General features: G+C 42.0%; 1 protein-coding gene and 1 long non-coding RNA gene across 3 annotated transcripts in view; one reads left to right on the plus strand and one right to left on the minus strand.

Moving 5' to 3' along the window:
* LOC137255735 (uncharacterized) overlaps window positions 1–14986 on the plus strand; it is a 42644-nt gene extending 27658 nt beyond the window's left edge. The window contains exon 3 of the long non-coding RNA XR_010954531.1: window positions 14902–14986. This is a non-coding gene — a long non-coding RNA (uncharacterized lncRNA). The remainder of the gene's footprint in view (window positions 1–14901) is intronic.
* LOC137255733 (cilia- and flagella-associated protein 221-like) overlaps window positions 1–17501 on the minus strand; it is a 252236-nt gene that overhangs the window by 174325 nt on the left and 60410 nt on the right. For both annotated transcript variants that reach the window (XM_067793233.1, XM_067793234.1), the window contains exons 9-10: window positions 12793–12842; window positions 5877–6029 (exon numbers count right to left, since the gene is read on the minus strand). In XM_067793233.1, coding sequence (XP_067649334.1) covers window positions 5877–6029; window positions 12793–12842 — 203 coding nt within the window. The remainder of the gene's footprint in view (window positions 1–5876; window positions 6030–12792; window positions 12843–17501) is intronic.

The following is a 17501-nucleotide window of genomic DNA, read 5'->3' on the forward strand; positions in this document are numbered from 1 at the left end:
AAGACCGAGAACACGGAGATGCTTATCTGCGTGGACGGGTCGACGACACCTGCTGCGCCAGGACCAATGAACCAAATTGATGATGGCCTTCGACGTCCGTGACGGATACATCCCGTAGGTAATGAGCGGCAAACACAGTATCTGACTTCCAAAAGCAACCTTTCACAATGGCTTGCAGTGAACAGTTCCTATGGAGCACCATGGCTGAAGCGAGTGCACATGTCTCATGAAGCTTTGCAGACGAAAGTGATGGCAACTTCACAGAGGCATACGCTCGCAGAATCATGGATCTCAACCAGAAAGCCAAGGTTGTATATGATACTTCTGCTTTGGAAGCTGTCGAAAGCGGAATGAAGAGCCTCTTGCGTAGTCTGCAGCGGTCCTTAGAGGCGGTTAAGTATATTCTTAATGCCCAAACTGGGCACAAGGATAAATCTTCAGTGTCTTCTGGACCCAGAATAGATGACAGCGGAGGAATACTGAAGGTACGATCTGGCTGTCCCGGTAACTGGTTTCCTTGGCAAGGAAATCCAACCTTAAGCCTAGGAACACTCTAGCATGTCGAGACCTTTCAAAGTGTAACCATGAAACATCCAACGCATGTAACTCGGATATACGTGCAACTGTAGCCAAGGCCAGAAGGAAGAAGGTCTTGAACGTGACATGCTCAAAATCTATCCCAGTCAATGGTTCATATTCATTTGAAGTAAGATGAGACAAGACAACAGACAAATCCCAAGCCGCAGCTCAAAACTTCCGTGATTGATCCGCCGATTTATATGACCTCAATAGAGACTGGAGCTCAGGGACAGTAGACAACTTTACTCACGATGCCGCTGCAATAACTGAGTTAAGTGCGGCTAAGAAGGTAGATAACATACTTCCTAGTAGACCGTAGGTGTAGAGCCACCCGTGGCGATGCCCTTCCCTCTGCAATACGACTCAAAATTCTTCCATTTGTCATCATAAAGTGACCTTGCAGATGTTCGATGCACTGTAGTGATGGCAGTAGCGACACGTTTAGAATAACTCTTGGCCGTTAATGATCGATGCAAATGCGCCAAACGTGCAGATGGAGCATCAGTGGATATCAGTGTAGTTGATCGGAGGTCGGATGCACCAGTAGATCTAACCGAATGGGAAGTGGCACTGGATCTGGATCGGCTAGCTCTCAAAGATCTATGAAACTCCCTGTCGACCAAAAGGGTGTGACCAAAAGCAGCGTCATCTGCCGAGTTGAATGTAACTTGAGAAGTGCATGTTGAAGAAGGGCCGCTGGTGGAAACGCGTAAGCGTTGTAACCGTCCCACGGAATTGTGAGGGCGTCTAGTCCCCAGGCTAACGGATCCAGAATTGGAAACACAAACAGTGTCATTTGATGATTGAATCTGGTGGTGAACAGGTCTACAGTCGGCTCTGTCAGTGTGAGACAAACACCCCTGAACACTTCAGGATGCAGCTTCCATTCCATTGGGGACAGACACTTCGGACGTGACAGAGAGTCCGCGATGACATTCATTACCCTTGGAATGTGATTGGCTTGAACCGCTATGCTTAATGAGTCTACCAAGTTGAAAAACTGTTGAATCCACCTCAGAAGATCGATCCCATCCGATTGATGTACCAAATGACCGCTGCATTGTCCGACCGTATCATGAGAGGCAAACCTCTTAGTTGCTCTCGCCAATGAGTGATCGCCAAAATTACTGCCCTGAGTTTCAAAACATTGATGTGGCACGCGTGATCTGTGGGCGACACTGCTGCAACAGTCTGATTCTTGTAGCCACCATAGTAGATGAGAATGAAGCTCCCAAGGTTGCATGATCAATGCGGACAGGTCGCCCTTCCTGATATGAGGAGCAAGAAACATTTGCAAGGGTCGAACCTGAAGTTGACCCCTGAGAGTGACAGCCTGAGCAAACAACAGTAACCCCAAAAGCTCCTGCCATTGCCAGAGTGTCCTGGGCTGAGAGGCAAGGGGAATCAGACGTAACATCTTGTGATCGGCCTCGTGACCCATGTGAATAACCACGGGGTTGAAGAAAATATGTTGAATATTAGTCTCAGCTTGACTGAATCTTTCCTCTTAACCAGAAAAATAGGGGAATAAAACCCTGGATCCACCAGCATTGCCCCTAAAGACTCTATCGCCCGCTTCTCCAGTAAGGTGTTTATGGTGACTTGCAACACTTTTAACTGTTGAGTCGGGTAAGACCAGTGACCTGGTCAAGGGAGGCTTCCCCACAATCGGCACAATCGGCAACTGATACCAGTTGGACAGAATGGACATCACGGATTGATCTTCTAAAAATGTCCAATTCATGGCATAAATCCACAATCTTCCTCCCAAGGGAGAAGGCTTGCTGAGTACAACTGGAGGCAGAAGAACCCAGTCTGGCTCTGATGTCCTTGAGTCACTGCTTCGCTGTCTTCCTGGGATCAGCCTGGCCAGATCCCCCATTTGGTCTAGGTGCACCACCTGATCGCCTCTGTTGATTTGTACAGCCCCTGTTGCCTCTGCTTCGAAAGGATGAATTGACAATTGCACGCAAATCCAGATTGGAGGGCTCATACTGGGTGGATCGACGCTGTTTTGCAGACTCCTCCATCTGCAATCTCAGGTACTTCAAAAGCTCCACAGACACCTGCAGGTGTGCCTCTGGGCTCACCTTGCTAGCATCTACCCTAATAGTGCCACTGAAGAGCACCCTGCCCGACCATAGTTGATATAATAGGTCCCTACGAAATCTGTCCTCCCACAACGACAATTGCAAAGGACCCCGCCTGCGTATGGCTGTCAAATACGAAAGGAAATGTGCAATCCAAAATGCAGTTGAATTGTTCCTGTATCAAACCCATTGCTGCCCTGATGTAAGCTTGTTGGTGTGTAGAGGCATGTTGCAGTGCCATGGCTACTCCCTCACAAGTTGTGAGTACCATGTTCAAGGGTGCCAAATCTTCCTAATCGTCCCATCCAAGTGACTCAGCTCTCGGTCTTCTAGCATAAAGGTAGAATAGGACCTCTGCTTCGAACCCAGAAGTGAAATATCATCATCAACTGGCAGGGATGTGATCAATGACGAGAACCCATGGACATGTGCCGCAGACAGGTTGAAATGAGGCAAGGTAAAACCATCCTTTATCTTCCTCAAATTGGTGAATGCGGCATCCAACGAAGTAACCAACTGAGAAATGCATGGCCCAGGAGGGAATGTAATCGAAACAACATTGCCAGACTTCATGATAAAAGTAGATAATGTATCATCTGAAGACGTACTACGCTGTAATTGTAGTTTGTCAGCAATCCACACAAGCAGTGAGGACGTATCAAACGCATCAAAACTCAAAGAACCGTCTGATGACGGAGACGGTGTAGCCGATTGCCGAAGTCTAGCCAACTCATGAGATGCTGTAGTCTGTGACCTGGTTACAGACAACGAGACGGGAGTCACCGGATCCTGACGCCCAAGCACCACAGCACCTTGCAATACAAAATCATCAAAGTCCATGGACTGTGATATAACTGCTTCCGGTCCCAGAACCTATGAAACTAGTAAGCTTGGCACAGCAGTCAAATGCAGTACACCATACGTAGCTCCCGTAACACCTGAATACCCCTTTGAACAAGTAACTAAAGGTGTGATCACCGCTGAAGTAAGCACATGTGGAACTGACATAGAAACAAGAGCTACACTCCCACACCCCACACTCCCGAAACCGCTTCCACTCAACCCAGCATGTTGAGTCACTACCCTGTGAATCGGTACGGAACCGAAACCAAAGCAGTGATTCCACTCAGCACATCCGTAAACAAAGTACTACTTGCCATTGGTGAATCAAAGCACGCCGATGCACTGGAACGAATCAGTTGGGGAATCACTGGAGTATGATCGACGCAAGGAAGCGCTAAACCATGCTGGTGAATAAACGATGCCCCAGAACAGGTTGTCACCCATCGGAGGTAAGGTGAATGCTGTCACATTGTGAATCGCCGCATCGATTCCAAGAGGTTCACTGAACGCCACATCATGTTGTTGAAGCCCTTCCCCATGAATCGAATCGCTACCACGCAGAGGATGGGAAAACGCTCTCAAACAATTCCCATTGTCCGACTCACTCACGCTCTGGGATGTCACGATCTTCAACAGTGTAGATGATCTAAGTGCATTTGAAGTAGTAAAAGAATGACGATCCATCTGCTGAATCGACAAGTGATCTGGAATCGTAAAGACCCACATCAGACGGGAAACGACTGGTGGTTGAGAAAGCACTACCATGCGTGGTGGTGACGAAACTGTGCTAGCGTCCCTTAAACTCCCTGAAGTTGACAGATGCAATAACTGCCTGAGATCCTCACTAAGATAAGAATCCGATGCCTCCTGTAAAAAGTCTTCATCTGCCGACCTAAATGCAGAACGCCGTGCCACCAACTTAGGGCGGTCTTTTTTGGCTTTCTTAGGTGCTGAAGAACCATCTTCTGCCCTGTGCCTATCTCTGTCTGACATGTCCTCCTCTTAATCGCCCGCTGGTACAAATCAAATTCATTGTCATCTAATCCCTTACACAAACTAAATCTAGATGACCTCTCACAAAAGCCAATACAGTCAACACAAGAATTGTGCGGACCTGCCGACGAAAAGATGCAGTTACATTCACCACAACGCTTGCGTTTTTTAGAAGTATTCTTCTCTTGAGAAACACCCATCGTCAGTCACTAAATCAAGCTATCAATTCTCTCGCAAACAACACGTCCAGCTTGTGATGCGACAAGAAAGAGAATGACAAGTAGAGGACGTCATGTAGTCGGCTGCGCGTGCAGGATGATTGACAGGCGTCTATTGCAGGGGCAGAGGTCAGGTGGTCAGAGGCTAAGAAGATTTGATTCAACTTAGCTGACAGCACATTTCCACAGTGGGTAGAATTGAGGAAGAGAGATGCATAACGTGAGATAGGATAAGTTAAAAATGATAAATTATATACTTCTCAATTATTACAGTTGGTAACATTACATTTGCGATATGGTGGCATGCAAACTTTGGGGAAACATACACCCCAAAAAACAAGGAAAGGCAACGTCTGTAACAATTTTACTTACCAGTTTGGGAAAAACTCCCTGTAGAATATTCACATATGAGGAGCGCCACTTTAATCAACTCTCATTAAATTCTCAATTAACATAGTACAGTAAGCACTCTAGGTGATCTGGTCAAGAACTCAACAGCTGAAACTGTTAACAATTTAATGGAGAAAAATAGCTTACTTCATAATTGAAAAGAGAAACACTGGACGTAAATAGAGGATGCATGTAGTCTTTATTAATATGGATAAGTGACCATGAAAAGGATTTCAATTACATTATCTGATATTAACTTTTAAACCAGTGCAGCTCTCAAAGACTTAGTGAGGTTTCCCAGAAACCAGTGAAATACTGGTATATCCACTCAAATTCTTCAAAACTCATGCCATAAATAAATACAAGGAACATTATGGTTTGAAAAATGTATTTAGAAATATACCTAAAATGTCCATGCCCCCTAATCTGAAAGGATTTAACAAACTACAATGAAATAATTAAAAAAAAATATCATATTTTACTGGTTTCAATAAATCATTAAAATCTATGTGTTGCGGCACACTAATGTTTCTAACTCCTGGACATTATTTCAAGGAATAAATTTGAAAATATCAAAATTCTTTTTTTTCACATAAAACATGTTAACTTTGTGACCTTTTAATATGCTACAGATAATTTTTCAGACCCATCCATTCAGCTGATTCATGAAAGAAGCAGTAAGTAAGCAGTAAGAATAGATAGTCAAATAGGGATGAAGTACCCTTAGAAAATTTTCAAATGAACAACCTTTAAATATACTGACCATATAGTCTTCCCAGGCATGCAACCTGTCCTCTGTGACATGTGTCCGCTTCTTGTTGGACATCTGAACCTCACCGAGTCGTATTTGCCATCTCAGTTGGTTCTGCCTCTCTTCATACACAGTCTGACGAACATCATGTTCGAATTGGGCTTCCTGCATGAATATGAACAATACAGATAGCCAAAAGTTTCTGTTTACCTCTAAACCAGATAACAGAAAACAAAAAGTGATCCCAGAATTCTGACATAAAATCATCACATAAGGAATATCTCCACCGTACGCCACCTGTTAACAACTGACACAACACACCATATTTATTGTAAGCTCCATGATGTTGTCCCGGTTGGACTACTGCAACAGTTTGCTTGGGAACACAAACAAAGACCTACTCTCCAGGCTGCAAAAAGTCCAAAATGCAGCTGCTTGATTGATCTGCAGAACCACCAAGCATAGCCACTTCTTACACACCCATGGGTGAGAAACCTGGGTGAGATAACTGGTATCACACACGTGTGAAATCGATTTCTAATCCTGTGATTGGCTACTCCATGGTGATGACCTAAGGTCAAGTTATGACAGACTACTTTCCTGATAAAAATTCATTGATAAGTTTCTCGTGCTTCAACAGAATGCAGACCTGTTACTTGTGTTCAATATTTCAAAAATCTGTATAGCTGTCACCTACCTTAATTGTGTGATTGCATTGTGAAAATGTACCTCTATTTATGAAATAAACCGAACTTAGTTTAGATATTAACATGTATGATAATCCATTTTGTTTTCCTTTGTCGTCTGTTACAGTAGTTACTGTAGATCATGCATAGTCACAAATTCAAAATGGCTTCAACAATGAGAAACATCTGTGTAAAACAATTACGTGAAGATCAATGGTAAAGACAAAGGGTGTGTTTCTCCATCGTGGCTCCCCTTGGAACATACAAAATGTACAACATTAGAACTTCTACAGGAAATATGTGACAGGTTTCAAGGTATTGTTTTGCGTAAATACCTGACATAGTAACATCAGTGCCAGTATGTGGGGTAGATCCATTTACCTATTGACTTAATTGATGAGCTGATGAAGGATGATTTTTTCACCGATGAACCTGGCGGTTGTAACGACACGGATCGCTCCCCAACACCTGAACAACTATATGATCATTCGCAAATTGACAAATTCGTTCATGACAATCAGCACAGAAATACACAATGTAAAACAATGTACAACATCAGGCAGTTTGCAAGAGTTCATGATTGCAAATGGCGACACATGTCCTATCGAGTCCATTCAGCCAACAGAACTTTGTGACATTTAGTGTACACTTTTTATTTCCCTTAGAAAGGAAGATGGTATCAATTATGAACCATCTACAGTTCACGGGATGTTGTCTAGCTTTGACATGTACCTTAAGTCAAAACACTACTGTTCATCACTCATCGACAATCGTGAATTCAAAACCTTAAACACTGTCATCAAAACTAAACAAAATGTTCTAAAAAGTGAGGGAATGGGTAACCTACCCTGCTGTGCTAAATTGCTCACTGGCGATGACATCAACATGCTGTACGCAACAAAACAACTTAGTCCTCACGATCCTGAATCCATTTTGAACACCATGTGGTGGAACAACACCACTTTTCTTGGGAATCCATTGTGTCAAACCATACAACGACAAGAAAAAGAGTGATGTTGCACTTAAAACTGGCTCCGACGGTAGAGAATATCTTGAATTCACAGAGAGGCAGTCGAAAACTCGACAACGGGATAATCCTTTAGGTATCCATAAACTTCAGCCCAAAGCATGGTCAACTTATGTTGTGCGTTGTCCAGTATCCATGTACAAGCTGTACTTGAGCCTCTGTCCTGCAGGGTACTCCAGACCAGTTACACACTCCATTCTACATTGCCACTAACACCAAGAAACCATCTTGCAAATTCCCTTGGTTTAAATTTTCAAATGAACAACCTTTAAATATACTGACCATATAGTCTTCCCAGGCATGCATTGTGACCTGTCCTCTGTGACATGTGTCCGCTTCTTGTTGGACATCTGAACCTCGCCGAGTCGTATTTGCCATCTCAGTTGGCATTAATAGGCTGAACTCAATAATGAAAAGAATGTCCAAAAATGCTGGTTTCGAAAAATCAACACTTCACAAACCATTCAGCTAGATAATTCCTTGTCCAAAAACCAACGGACATTATGCAGATATCAGGTCACTGCAACCTACAAAGTGTAAATTTCAATCTCGTCACAGCGAAACATCAGTGACATCCTTAGTGGCAATGTTGAGCGCTGGGAAAGCAAGCAGTCTGTTTCAACAAAGAGTAGTTTCCCTTCAACTGTGAATGAAATCTCCGCAGTGTCACAGTCCAGCACAAAGGTTACGTTGAATGACAAACTTTCCTCAATATTTTCAGCTCCGGTGTACGGTGGGACATTCAACATTAAGTTTGACAGAAGTGCAAGTCCCCCTTTTGTGAAGAAATCCAAACTAACCCCGATGTTGACTGTGTACAAATTAAATGAGCGCAACCTAGCATGTGTGAGATCACAGATCAGGAGGTATCAAACCAAGGGCACCGAGAACAATGAGGAGCCTGAAGACAGTGTACTTGGGATGCAAGCGAGACATTTCAAAGGCAAGGTCCACATATTTATCATGCTTTTCCTGAATCTTGCCAATCACATAGCTGTCAAAAGGGATAGAAAATTCAAAGATATAAATAATTTCATTGGTTTTATTTAAAAGGACAAGATCAGGTTTGTTGCCAGGGATTCGTATCAGGCTGTATATTAGGCTATTCCAGAGAAGTTTAAAAGCATCATTTTCCAGGACGCCCTGGACATGTTCAGGGTCGTACCATGGATGGACCTCGGGGTCAAAGCCACAGGCATGGCGGAGACGATAGTAAAAGCAGCGAGCCATGCCATCATGTCTTTTAAGATATGTGGTTTCTGCCAAGGAAGGGCATCCACTGACGAGGTGTTGGACAGTCTCTGTAAATTCATTAGAAAGACGACATTTCACATTGATATTTTCTTTAAGAATAACATTCTGGCGATTGCGAGTGGGAAGTGACTGGTCCTGAGCAGCAAAAAGGAAGTCCCAGTTTCACATTTGAGACCAGCCGACTTCATCCAGGCAAAGGAGTCGGTTGGATTGCTGTTCTGTTCCACATACTGCATGTACACACGATGCTATGGCTTCTCAGACAGCTTCTCCACAAAGGACCGACTCTGAGCAGACTTGGTAAAGGACTTCACCTGGTTTACTCCCATCACTGTACCATCCAGCAGTACGTTGCCATCAATAAAATCAACTTCCAATTTCAGATTGTGTCCAACAACCTTGGCACACTGAAAATACCTGTGGAATTCCTTGCTTTCATCGTGACGTGCATCACCAGAGGATCATCCGATAAATAAATATGTGCAAAAATACACAATAAAATTCTGTCATGAAGAGCTTCCACATTAATCAAACCCCTACCTCCCGAAGTAATTGGCATATATAAACGATTAAGAGAGGAACGAGGATGGTGTGCTCTTTTATCAGACATAATCCTTCTGGTCAACACTCTCAATGTCTTGTTTGGTCCAATCCACTACTCCAAAGGAATAGGAGAGGACTGGCACAGCAAAAGTATTGGTGACTTTGACCTTGTTTCATGCATTTAGCTCTGAGCTCCAGAATTTCTTTAAACGAGATTTATACTCGGCCCGAAGTTTATCATGAATCTGGACATTCTGAAGCTCGAACTTTCATTCCAAGATAGGTGTAGGCTTGATCTTCCACAACATGCTCAATAACTCCTCCCCCTTTTAACTTGACCAATCCATCTTTAGTTACCTTTCCACATTTCAAATGAAGAGTGTTGCATTTGTCGAGTCCAAATGTCATGCCAATATCATTAGAGAAGGACTCGACAAGGAGAACCTGTTCCTTCAAATTAGTATCTACTTTGGCAATGACCTCGATGTCATCCATGTGCAGGAGATGAGTAAGAGGTGTTGGGAATCTGTGCTGAGGAGGTCCGAGATGGTAACCCTCTTCCCTAATGAGCAGAAAACTCAAAGGATTTAAAGACAGACAGAAAAGCAATGGACTGAAGGAGTCCCCCTGAAATATTCCCCTTCTGATTGGAATAGTTTCCGAAGTCTGCACCTGCCCTTGTGAATACATCTCAAGTTGAGTTGACCAGCAACTCATTAAAGACTTGAGTAGATCAAGTATTTGCTTAGGGACGTCAATACACTGAAGAGACTTCAAAATCCATGCATGAGGGACGGAGTCATATGCCTTTTTGTAGTCAATCCAGCACATGGAGAGGTTGCGGTGATAAGGTTTAGCCTCTTCCAAAATCGTTTTCTGTACAAGAAGTTGATCCTTGCACCCCCAACATCCCTTTCTTGGCCCCTTCTGCTCTCTGTAAATTATGTCATTGGAAGAGCACGAGGATGACACAAGGTTTGTCAAACATCCTGTTAATAATTTGTATTGAGTATTCAAACACATGATAGGGTGGAAGTTTTTGGGTCAAGTCTACTTTTTTGGGAAGGAGTATCGTGTGACCTTTGCAGAACCATGGAGGAGCATCACCTGTGTCCACAAGAGAGTTAAAACAGTGAAGTAGTAATGGTGTTTGGACACAAGGAAATAATTTCCAAAAACGGTTTTGAATGCCATCAGGCCCTCCCTGGAGCTGTATTTGATTTGGACTTTTTATTGACACTTTTCAGGCAATCTGGTGAGATAGAACAGACAAATGACCTAGTTTCTTATTGCATGCATTGCATGGTCATAATCACTGACCCATGGTGCCTTCAGGTTACAGTTGCCGGGTATAGACCACAACTGTTTCCAAAACCTTTCATTGGCAGCCATGGGAGGTCATTTATCATGGTCATCACCACCACTTGTTTTAAGTTGCCTATAGAATTGTTTTCCATTACTTCTGAAAAGTTTGTTTTGTTTGATAAATTTGTTTTTCTTTTCCCAGTTTTTCTTTCTTTCTCTCCAAGCTTTCATTTTTGCCTTAAGGAAATTGACAATATGAAGAAGTACCTTTTCTTTTGTTGTCTTGTACTGTAATTTAAGTTTTCTTCAAATTGCCTTTTTGTCATTTCGACATGGGACTCCCTGATGATCTTAACTTAAGGCATAGCTCTATCCAGGGAATATTTCTTCTAGTTTCAGTAAGTTTTACAAGAAACCGTTTTTTCTTTTGTCTTTTGTTGGTATCATTAGATGTTTTGTCTTTGGAAACTGTGTGATGTTCCTCCAAGGTTCGAGCAGCAGCATTGACATGGCAAATTACTTCATGTAATGAACAGTCTGCAGAAAGGTTCAGAGAGATAAATATCAATATCATTTTGGGGAAAAGAGACATTTAGTTGCTTAATTGGCCTCTGCTTCTCTAAAGGAAAATCACAAATTTCCTCATAAATAGAACTAAACAAAATATAAACAGGATTTTCGAAAAGGTCTGCAACCGAAGAAGAGGAAGAGTGAGGGTCCAAAATTTTGGGGCCAATTATATTATTGTTAAGACATGGTTAAAAGACTACTGGATTTCAAATGCAACCAAAACACATATTCTGGAATACTTAATGGTCCATAAGTGAAAAAACTTCCCATTCTTTGACCAAAAGACATCTTGATTCATACATCTTGGAATAACTCTAAAAGGTCTGATTCATGAACATGTGCAAATATGTGTTTTTCAGCAAAGTACCATTATATTTCCTCATGTCAATTCCTCACCAGTTCACCAATCAAACCTTTGATTCCATCTGACATTTTAGTCTCGATGTTCATGATGTCATTTCCAGCTGTTGTTCACATCATTCATGATGACATTTGCCTTGACAAATTTCCATTACTTGAGTCCTACACCTCGCAGACAGGTAATTGTTAGCAGAAACTACTCCCATAATTCAGGTCTGACAAATTGTTCTGAAGCTTGTGCACATATTTTGAGATTTCATTGTCAACTTGAAATCATATTCTCTCAGAGACACAATGTAAACCTGGAAGATGGAGCTCTAATTTTAGGTGCATGACTCAGTGTGTACGCATGGAGACTGAAATACCTCCTAAATCCCAATATACTGGAGAAGTAAAATTATACATCTGGACATACCACAAACCTGTGTGCATAAATTCCAACATCCATGGCATAAAAATATTGTGTGAAGTCCATATTCCAATCTGTTCCAAGCAAATGGTACAGACATGGAAGATGACTTTTACAGGCAAAATACTCACCATTTGTTGACAAGTGGGGAAACAATGATTCATGAGTGGGATGCAATTGCCATTTAATAAGGAGAATGAAGTATGTGATCACTTTTAGTTTTCCAGTCCATTCATAATCTTGGAAGAAGTGTGACCTGAGTGTCACCCTACACATCCTAATGTCTGCATTTCCTCCATTAAAACAAGAAACGAAGGTCATTAACAAACTGTGGGTGATGAAATAACCGATTGGTGTCATTTCTGGTACAATACCCAGTTACTGAGTGACTGGCACATGCTATTCTGATATCATCCTCCTCCATAGTGGTCCAATGAAGGAAGAATGGGACAATACACCCATTAATGCAAATATGCATTGGTGCATGATGAATGGACACTCAAAGAACTGTGGTGGTTGATCATCTATCCCAAACAGGTTAAATGGCATCTTCCATTGGCATACATTGGCTGTCTCTACCTTCGCAGTAAGAATCCAACAATGATGTTTATACCTAAGGAAGCCCTCGGATGATATCATGAACCATCTGTACATACTGCCCTAACCAGTACACCATGGACACAGCTTCTTTCATGGAAGAAATGTAAACACAAACATGCTAAGTCTGTGCAAATTCAGGGTTTAAATAGTTCATTCTGTAGCTTTTATGCTCACCTTCATTTGTCTGTTTGATGGTTTGTTTGTGTCCTTCTTGGTCAAGATAGCTAAAACAGAAAAATACCATGAAGTATAAAAAAATTGCATAACAACACATATGTTTTAGAAATCAAACATGAGTAAGTGAGTATGGTTTAGAGTACGGTTTGACATGGGACATTAGAAATGGACATTCCACATTGTTCCCATGTAGGGATTTGATCTCCGGGCTTTTAGCATAACTAACAAATATGAGGTCATGCATCTGCTCACTGCCCCATGCCACTTTATGCTTGAGTAAGTTTATTCACTGAAAGAAACATGGGGACCGGGATCTTTAATCATTGATAACAGGAGTCATCAGAAGATGACATATACCCCCCAGCCCCAACATATTTGAAAGGACAAATCATCTGACAGATACTTGATGCTTTTTCAGACTAAGCTTGAATCGTTTCCATGGAAATCATGAAAAATATATACGCCATATATTTGTAAACAGCAAAAGGCACCACTTCAAGATCTGTCCCATATATCTGTCAAGATCTGTTAAAAGATATGAAATAGTTTTCAAGTTGTGCTCCAGAAACGAAGCCCATCCATCCATCCATCTTGAAATTACATCCAAATTGTTTCCATGGAAACCAGGAAAAATAAAAATGCCAAAAGTTTGTAAATAGCAATGGGCACCACTTTGTGGTCTGTCTCACCTATCTGGCAAGTTTTCCTGAATGATATTACAAAGTTTTCATGTTATGCTCCGGAACTGAAGCCCATCCCTCCCTACTGAGACCAAGTCAGAGTCGTTCTCATGGAAAATGGCAAAATTATAAATCACCAAAATCTCTTAGGTTTCAAAAATCACTTAGTATATACCAAAACAAGACATTTGGTCAAATTCTTGTAAAAACTATTTCATTTGTATTGTTACTGATGCTTGATCCTGAAATGACACTCTGAATCAGTTTACTGTTTTTCAATGAGACTGATACATTAGATTTTCACATCATTGGAATCACTGTATTATCCTCACACTGTTTTGATGAGATTGAGGAGCACACAAATAATGAAAAACTACATTCTAAGCAGATATTACATCACCAGAATGCGTCAGATAGTAAATGAACTAGATCATAGTTCCAACATTTGAAACAACTTTGACCGCCATGCCGGTGGCTTTGACCCCGAGGTCCATCCATGGTACGACCCTGAGCATGTCCTGGGCGTCCAGGAAAATGATGTTTTCAAACTTTCAACATACAGCCTGAGGCAAATTCCAGCCAAAAAACCTGATCTTGTCCTTTCCGATAATGCCAATGACAGCAACGTGTTTGGCAAGATACGGGAAAAGCATGATAAATATGCGGACCTCGCCTTTGAAATGTCTCGCTTGCATCCCAAGTGCACTGTCGTCAGGCTCCCCATTGTTCTCGGTGCCCTTGGTTTGGTACCTCCTGATCTCTTGGCGCAGATCAGTAGAGTGCCTGGGTTCTCCACCGGGAGCACAGTCCTTCTGACAATCTGGGTAATGCAGACGGCTGTAGTGTTGGGGAGTCTTCACATCCCATGGAAAGTTCTTGGTGGGTTCGACTAGGCAGTGTTTCCCAGGGAGAAGTCCCATTCGCTGCCTGGGCTGCATGTAGAGGGGGTGAGGGCCCTGAGCTGATGATGAGCTTTACCAGCCTGACTGTGCCAGGTTAACATGAACCCTCTCTGCTGCATTTCAATCTAAATCTGTAAAAATAATAACAATGCTAATTTTTGCGCCTTGAATCCAACACAATGTTGCTCTCTGGCATTACATTATTACCCTGACAGGATTGTACTTTCAAAGCTGCTACTAAGTGCTAAATGCGACCTCATAGTGGATCTGCTGTGGACTGAGTGCAATGTGGATGAGGTGCCTTGCCAAGGGACACAACACACGATGAGACCCAGGTCGCAAAGTTTGGTGTCTCCACTGTGCTTCATGCATGCTAACCACTGCACCACTGGTTCAAGTTTAACCATCAAATCATTTCTAATTACATTCCCTCCCAGGCTAATATCACATTTAGTCTTTCCCATTCGTATAACATATTGGTTGATGATCTGGTCCTTCTCCAATCCAACCCTTCTCTTCCACAGCCATGGAGGACATTTGGGCCTATATGACAGTCTGGGAAGCAAACACTGGCAATACAGACACCCTGGGTTTCTGGCTGCTTACCATGTAAGTAAAATTGGGTAAGGTGTCATGTTAATCCCATAGGCTTCTTCCCACTACCTGTTCAACCAAGAGGGATGACCAAGCTGCTGGACTGGTTAAAGAATATAGCCTCTCATGGGTAGAACATGATTCAAGTAACGGAGGGGTGTTTTGTTAATGTCTCTTCTCTTTTTTGAGTATGGTTTTACACTACTTTCAGCAATATTCCAGCAATATCATGGCAGGGGACACCACATATTGCAACCATCTCTTTAACCACTAAGTTACTACACAATCCCTTTTTGAGAGTGAAGCAGGAATAGCCTTATGTATGAAACTCAGACTCAAGCAGTATTTGCCATGTATTGGCAGCTTTCATTATTTGATAAAGCAGAGCTGCTTTAGTCATGGGTTCAAAAGGTTCTGTTAAAGGAGCTGAAAGAACAATGGACAAAATCCAGGTGAAAATAATATCCATATGAAAATATCTTCCAGTAGAAAAGATCTCATAAGTCTATTAAGGACAGGACTGACGCTTATAGATATGCAGTCATATTCTAGAACTGAGAGAGAGAGAGAGGGAGTGTGGACAATTTCCCTCTATGGTTTCAAGACAAAATATGTTTTCTCTGCTTGGGAGACTTGGGACGGCATATATAGGCTCATTTATCCTATCTCCTGTAAGAATGTCATTCTCTGATGGGACCCTGAAAAAATTAGTTTATCTCACCTCACACATAAATGTTGTTTTCTGACTGGCTGAGCACTCTTCTGTTATTTTCAATGTACCCCCACTACAAGCGAAGTACATTTTCTACGTAAACCACTGGGAATGCCGAACTCATTTGGTGCTTTGTGATATTAATTCTTTATTTCGAATAATACTGAATCATATATGATGTATGGAAATTATCGACGTTTTGCGAATGTAAATCAATTCAAGGGAGATACTCTAAATCTGCTTTTCGTGTAATCTGCAAAATTTAGTGATGGCTACAAAAAGATTTATACCCATGCTTAAAACCTCTCAAAAGAAATAGGTGTTTGGTAAGATAAATATGTTGTTCACTCAACCCATGGCCCCCTTTTGACCAGTGAACAAGTTATGATGTATGCCCAGTGTATGGCCGCACACAGCCCAAGCAGGATATTAATCTTTGTGTGAGAGAATAAGTCATTCATACCCAACCCATGGAAAAAGTATGCATCCATGGCTGAGCATATGTCTGTGTAAGTAGAGCAGACAGGATCATCTTATCCCCTTTGGTAGTTCTTCTACCTTATGAGATCTCAGCCTGGGCTCACTTGCACAAAGTGATTTTAGCACTACATACTGTGATTGTTAACTTCCATTCTCCAACACAGGCTTAAGATAGTCGTAGTGCTTAGATTGGTTTGTGCAAGTGGGCCCAGTCCTGGGATTCACTGATGAGCTTATAATCCTCATCCACTTCTGGGGCTACCATAAACGGCTCAAATGGTGAGGAGGCATCTGCTGGTATTAAACAGCAGGATATGATAACTCTGATACTTTGTTATTATTAAAGGCTGCACTGAGACGGTCATGAACCTTAGAGATTGATGGGTGGAAAGGTGAGCAAATCAAAGTCTTCATCAACAATGGTGATTCTTTAGAAGGAGACTCCAGGTCCAATCCATTGGTGATCCAGGAAGACGACATCACCTTCTTCATTCAAAAATGGTCAGTTACATATCTCTCAATCTAAAAAGCCACATCTGTCTGAATCCATGCCCTTTCGTGAATGCTCCAGGCAAGAGTATTTCCAGATGTCATCCCCTCGGCGAATGTCTGTATGCTTCTTCTACATGCATGGGTCTCTACTAGAGTAATACTCCTTCCGTGAAAGCATGCTCCTGACGAGGATCTAGATCCAACAGCGATGTTGATTAACATCTCGATCTGTCATGTCATGGAGATGCATACGGCAAATCCTTCCTGCTGGAGTACTGTAGGTGCATGGAAGCTCCTTCATGGAAAGCTCCAGCTGAGCAAATGGTTGTAGGCTCCATACTCTTAGCTATTCTTACAACTGTCACACATTTAAGGATGTTTTTAAGGCTTCATGAGCAAAATCTGAAAGCCTACCGTGCAGTACTGCAGTACAGTATCTGCTAATAGTGCAAAATGTTCAAAGAGTAATATTAGAGAAATAGAGTCAGTGTCAGTAGATACTTATCACCCAATATCCAAATATCAAAATTGTTTCAAATGAGAGTCTATAATCCCATGCTTAAATATTTCAGAATTTCTACAAAGAGATGGGACCTTGAATTGAATTACCTTACTCCATGTGGATCAGAGATGAAACCTATGCGAGAAGAGTAGTGATGTTCTGGAATATTGGATGGAATGAAATAAAAGTGTATTTCTTAACTACAAGGACATTATTAATCTGTTTTGATGTACGAGAGGTACACTAGTACCTTTTTTAGGAGTAATAACGTAACTAATTAATTAATTCACTGGAAATGATAACAAGTTATGTTTTAAGAATCTTGTATCCATTGGTAAATGTGA

This window comes from Haliotis asinina, chromosome 11 (genome assembly GCF_037392515.1).
Source record: "Haliotis asinina isolate JCU_RB_2024 chromosome 11, JCU_Hal_asi_v2, whole genome shotgun sequence".
In the NCBI taxonomy this organism is placed as follows: Eukaryota; Metazoa; Mollusca; class Gastropoda; order Lepetellida; family Haliotidae; genus Haliotis; species Haliotis asinina.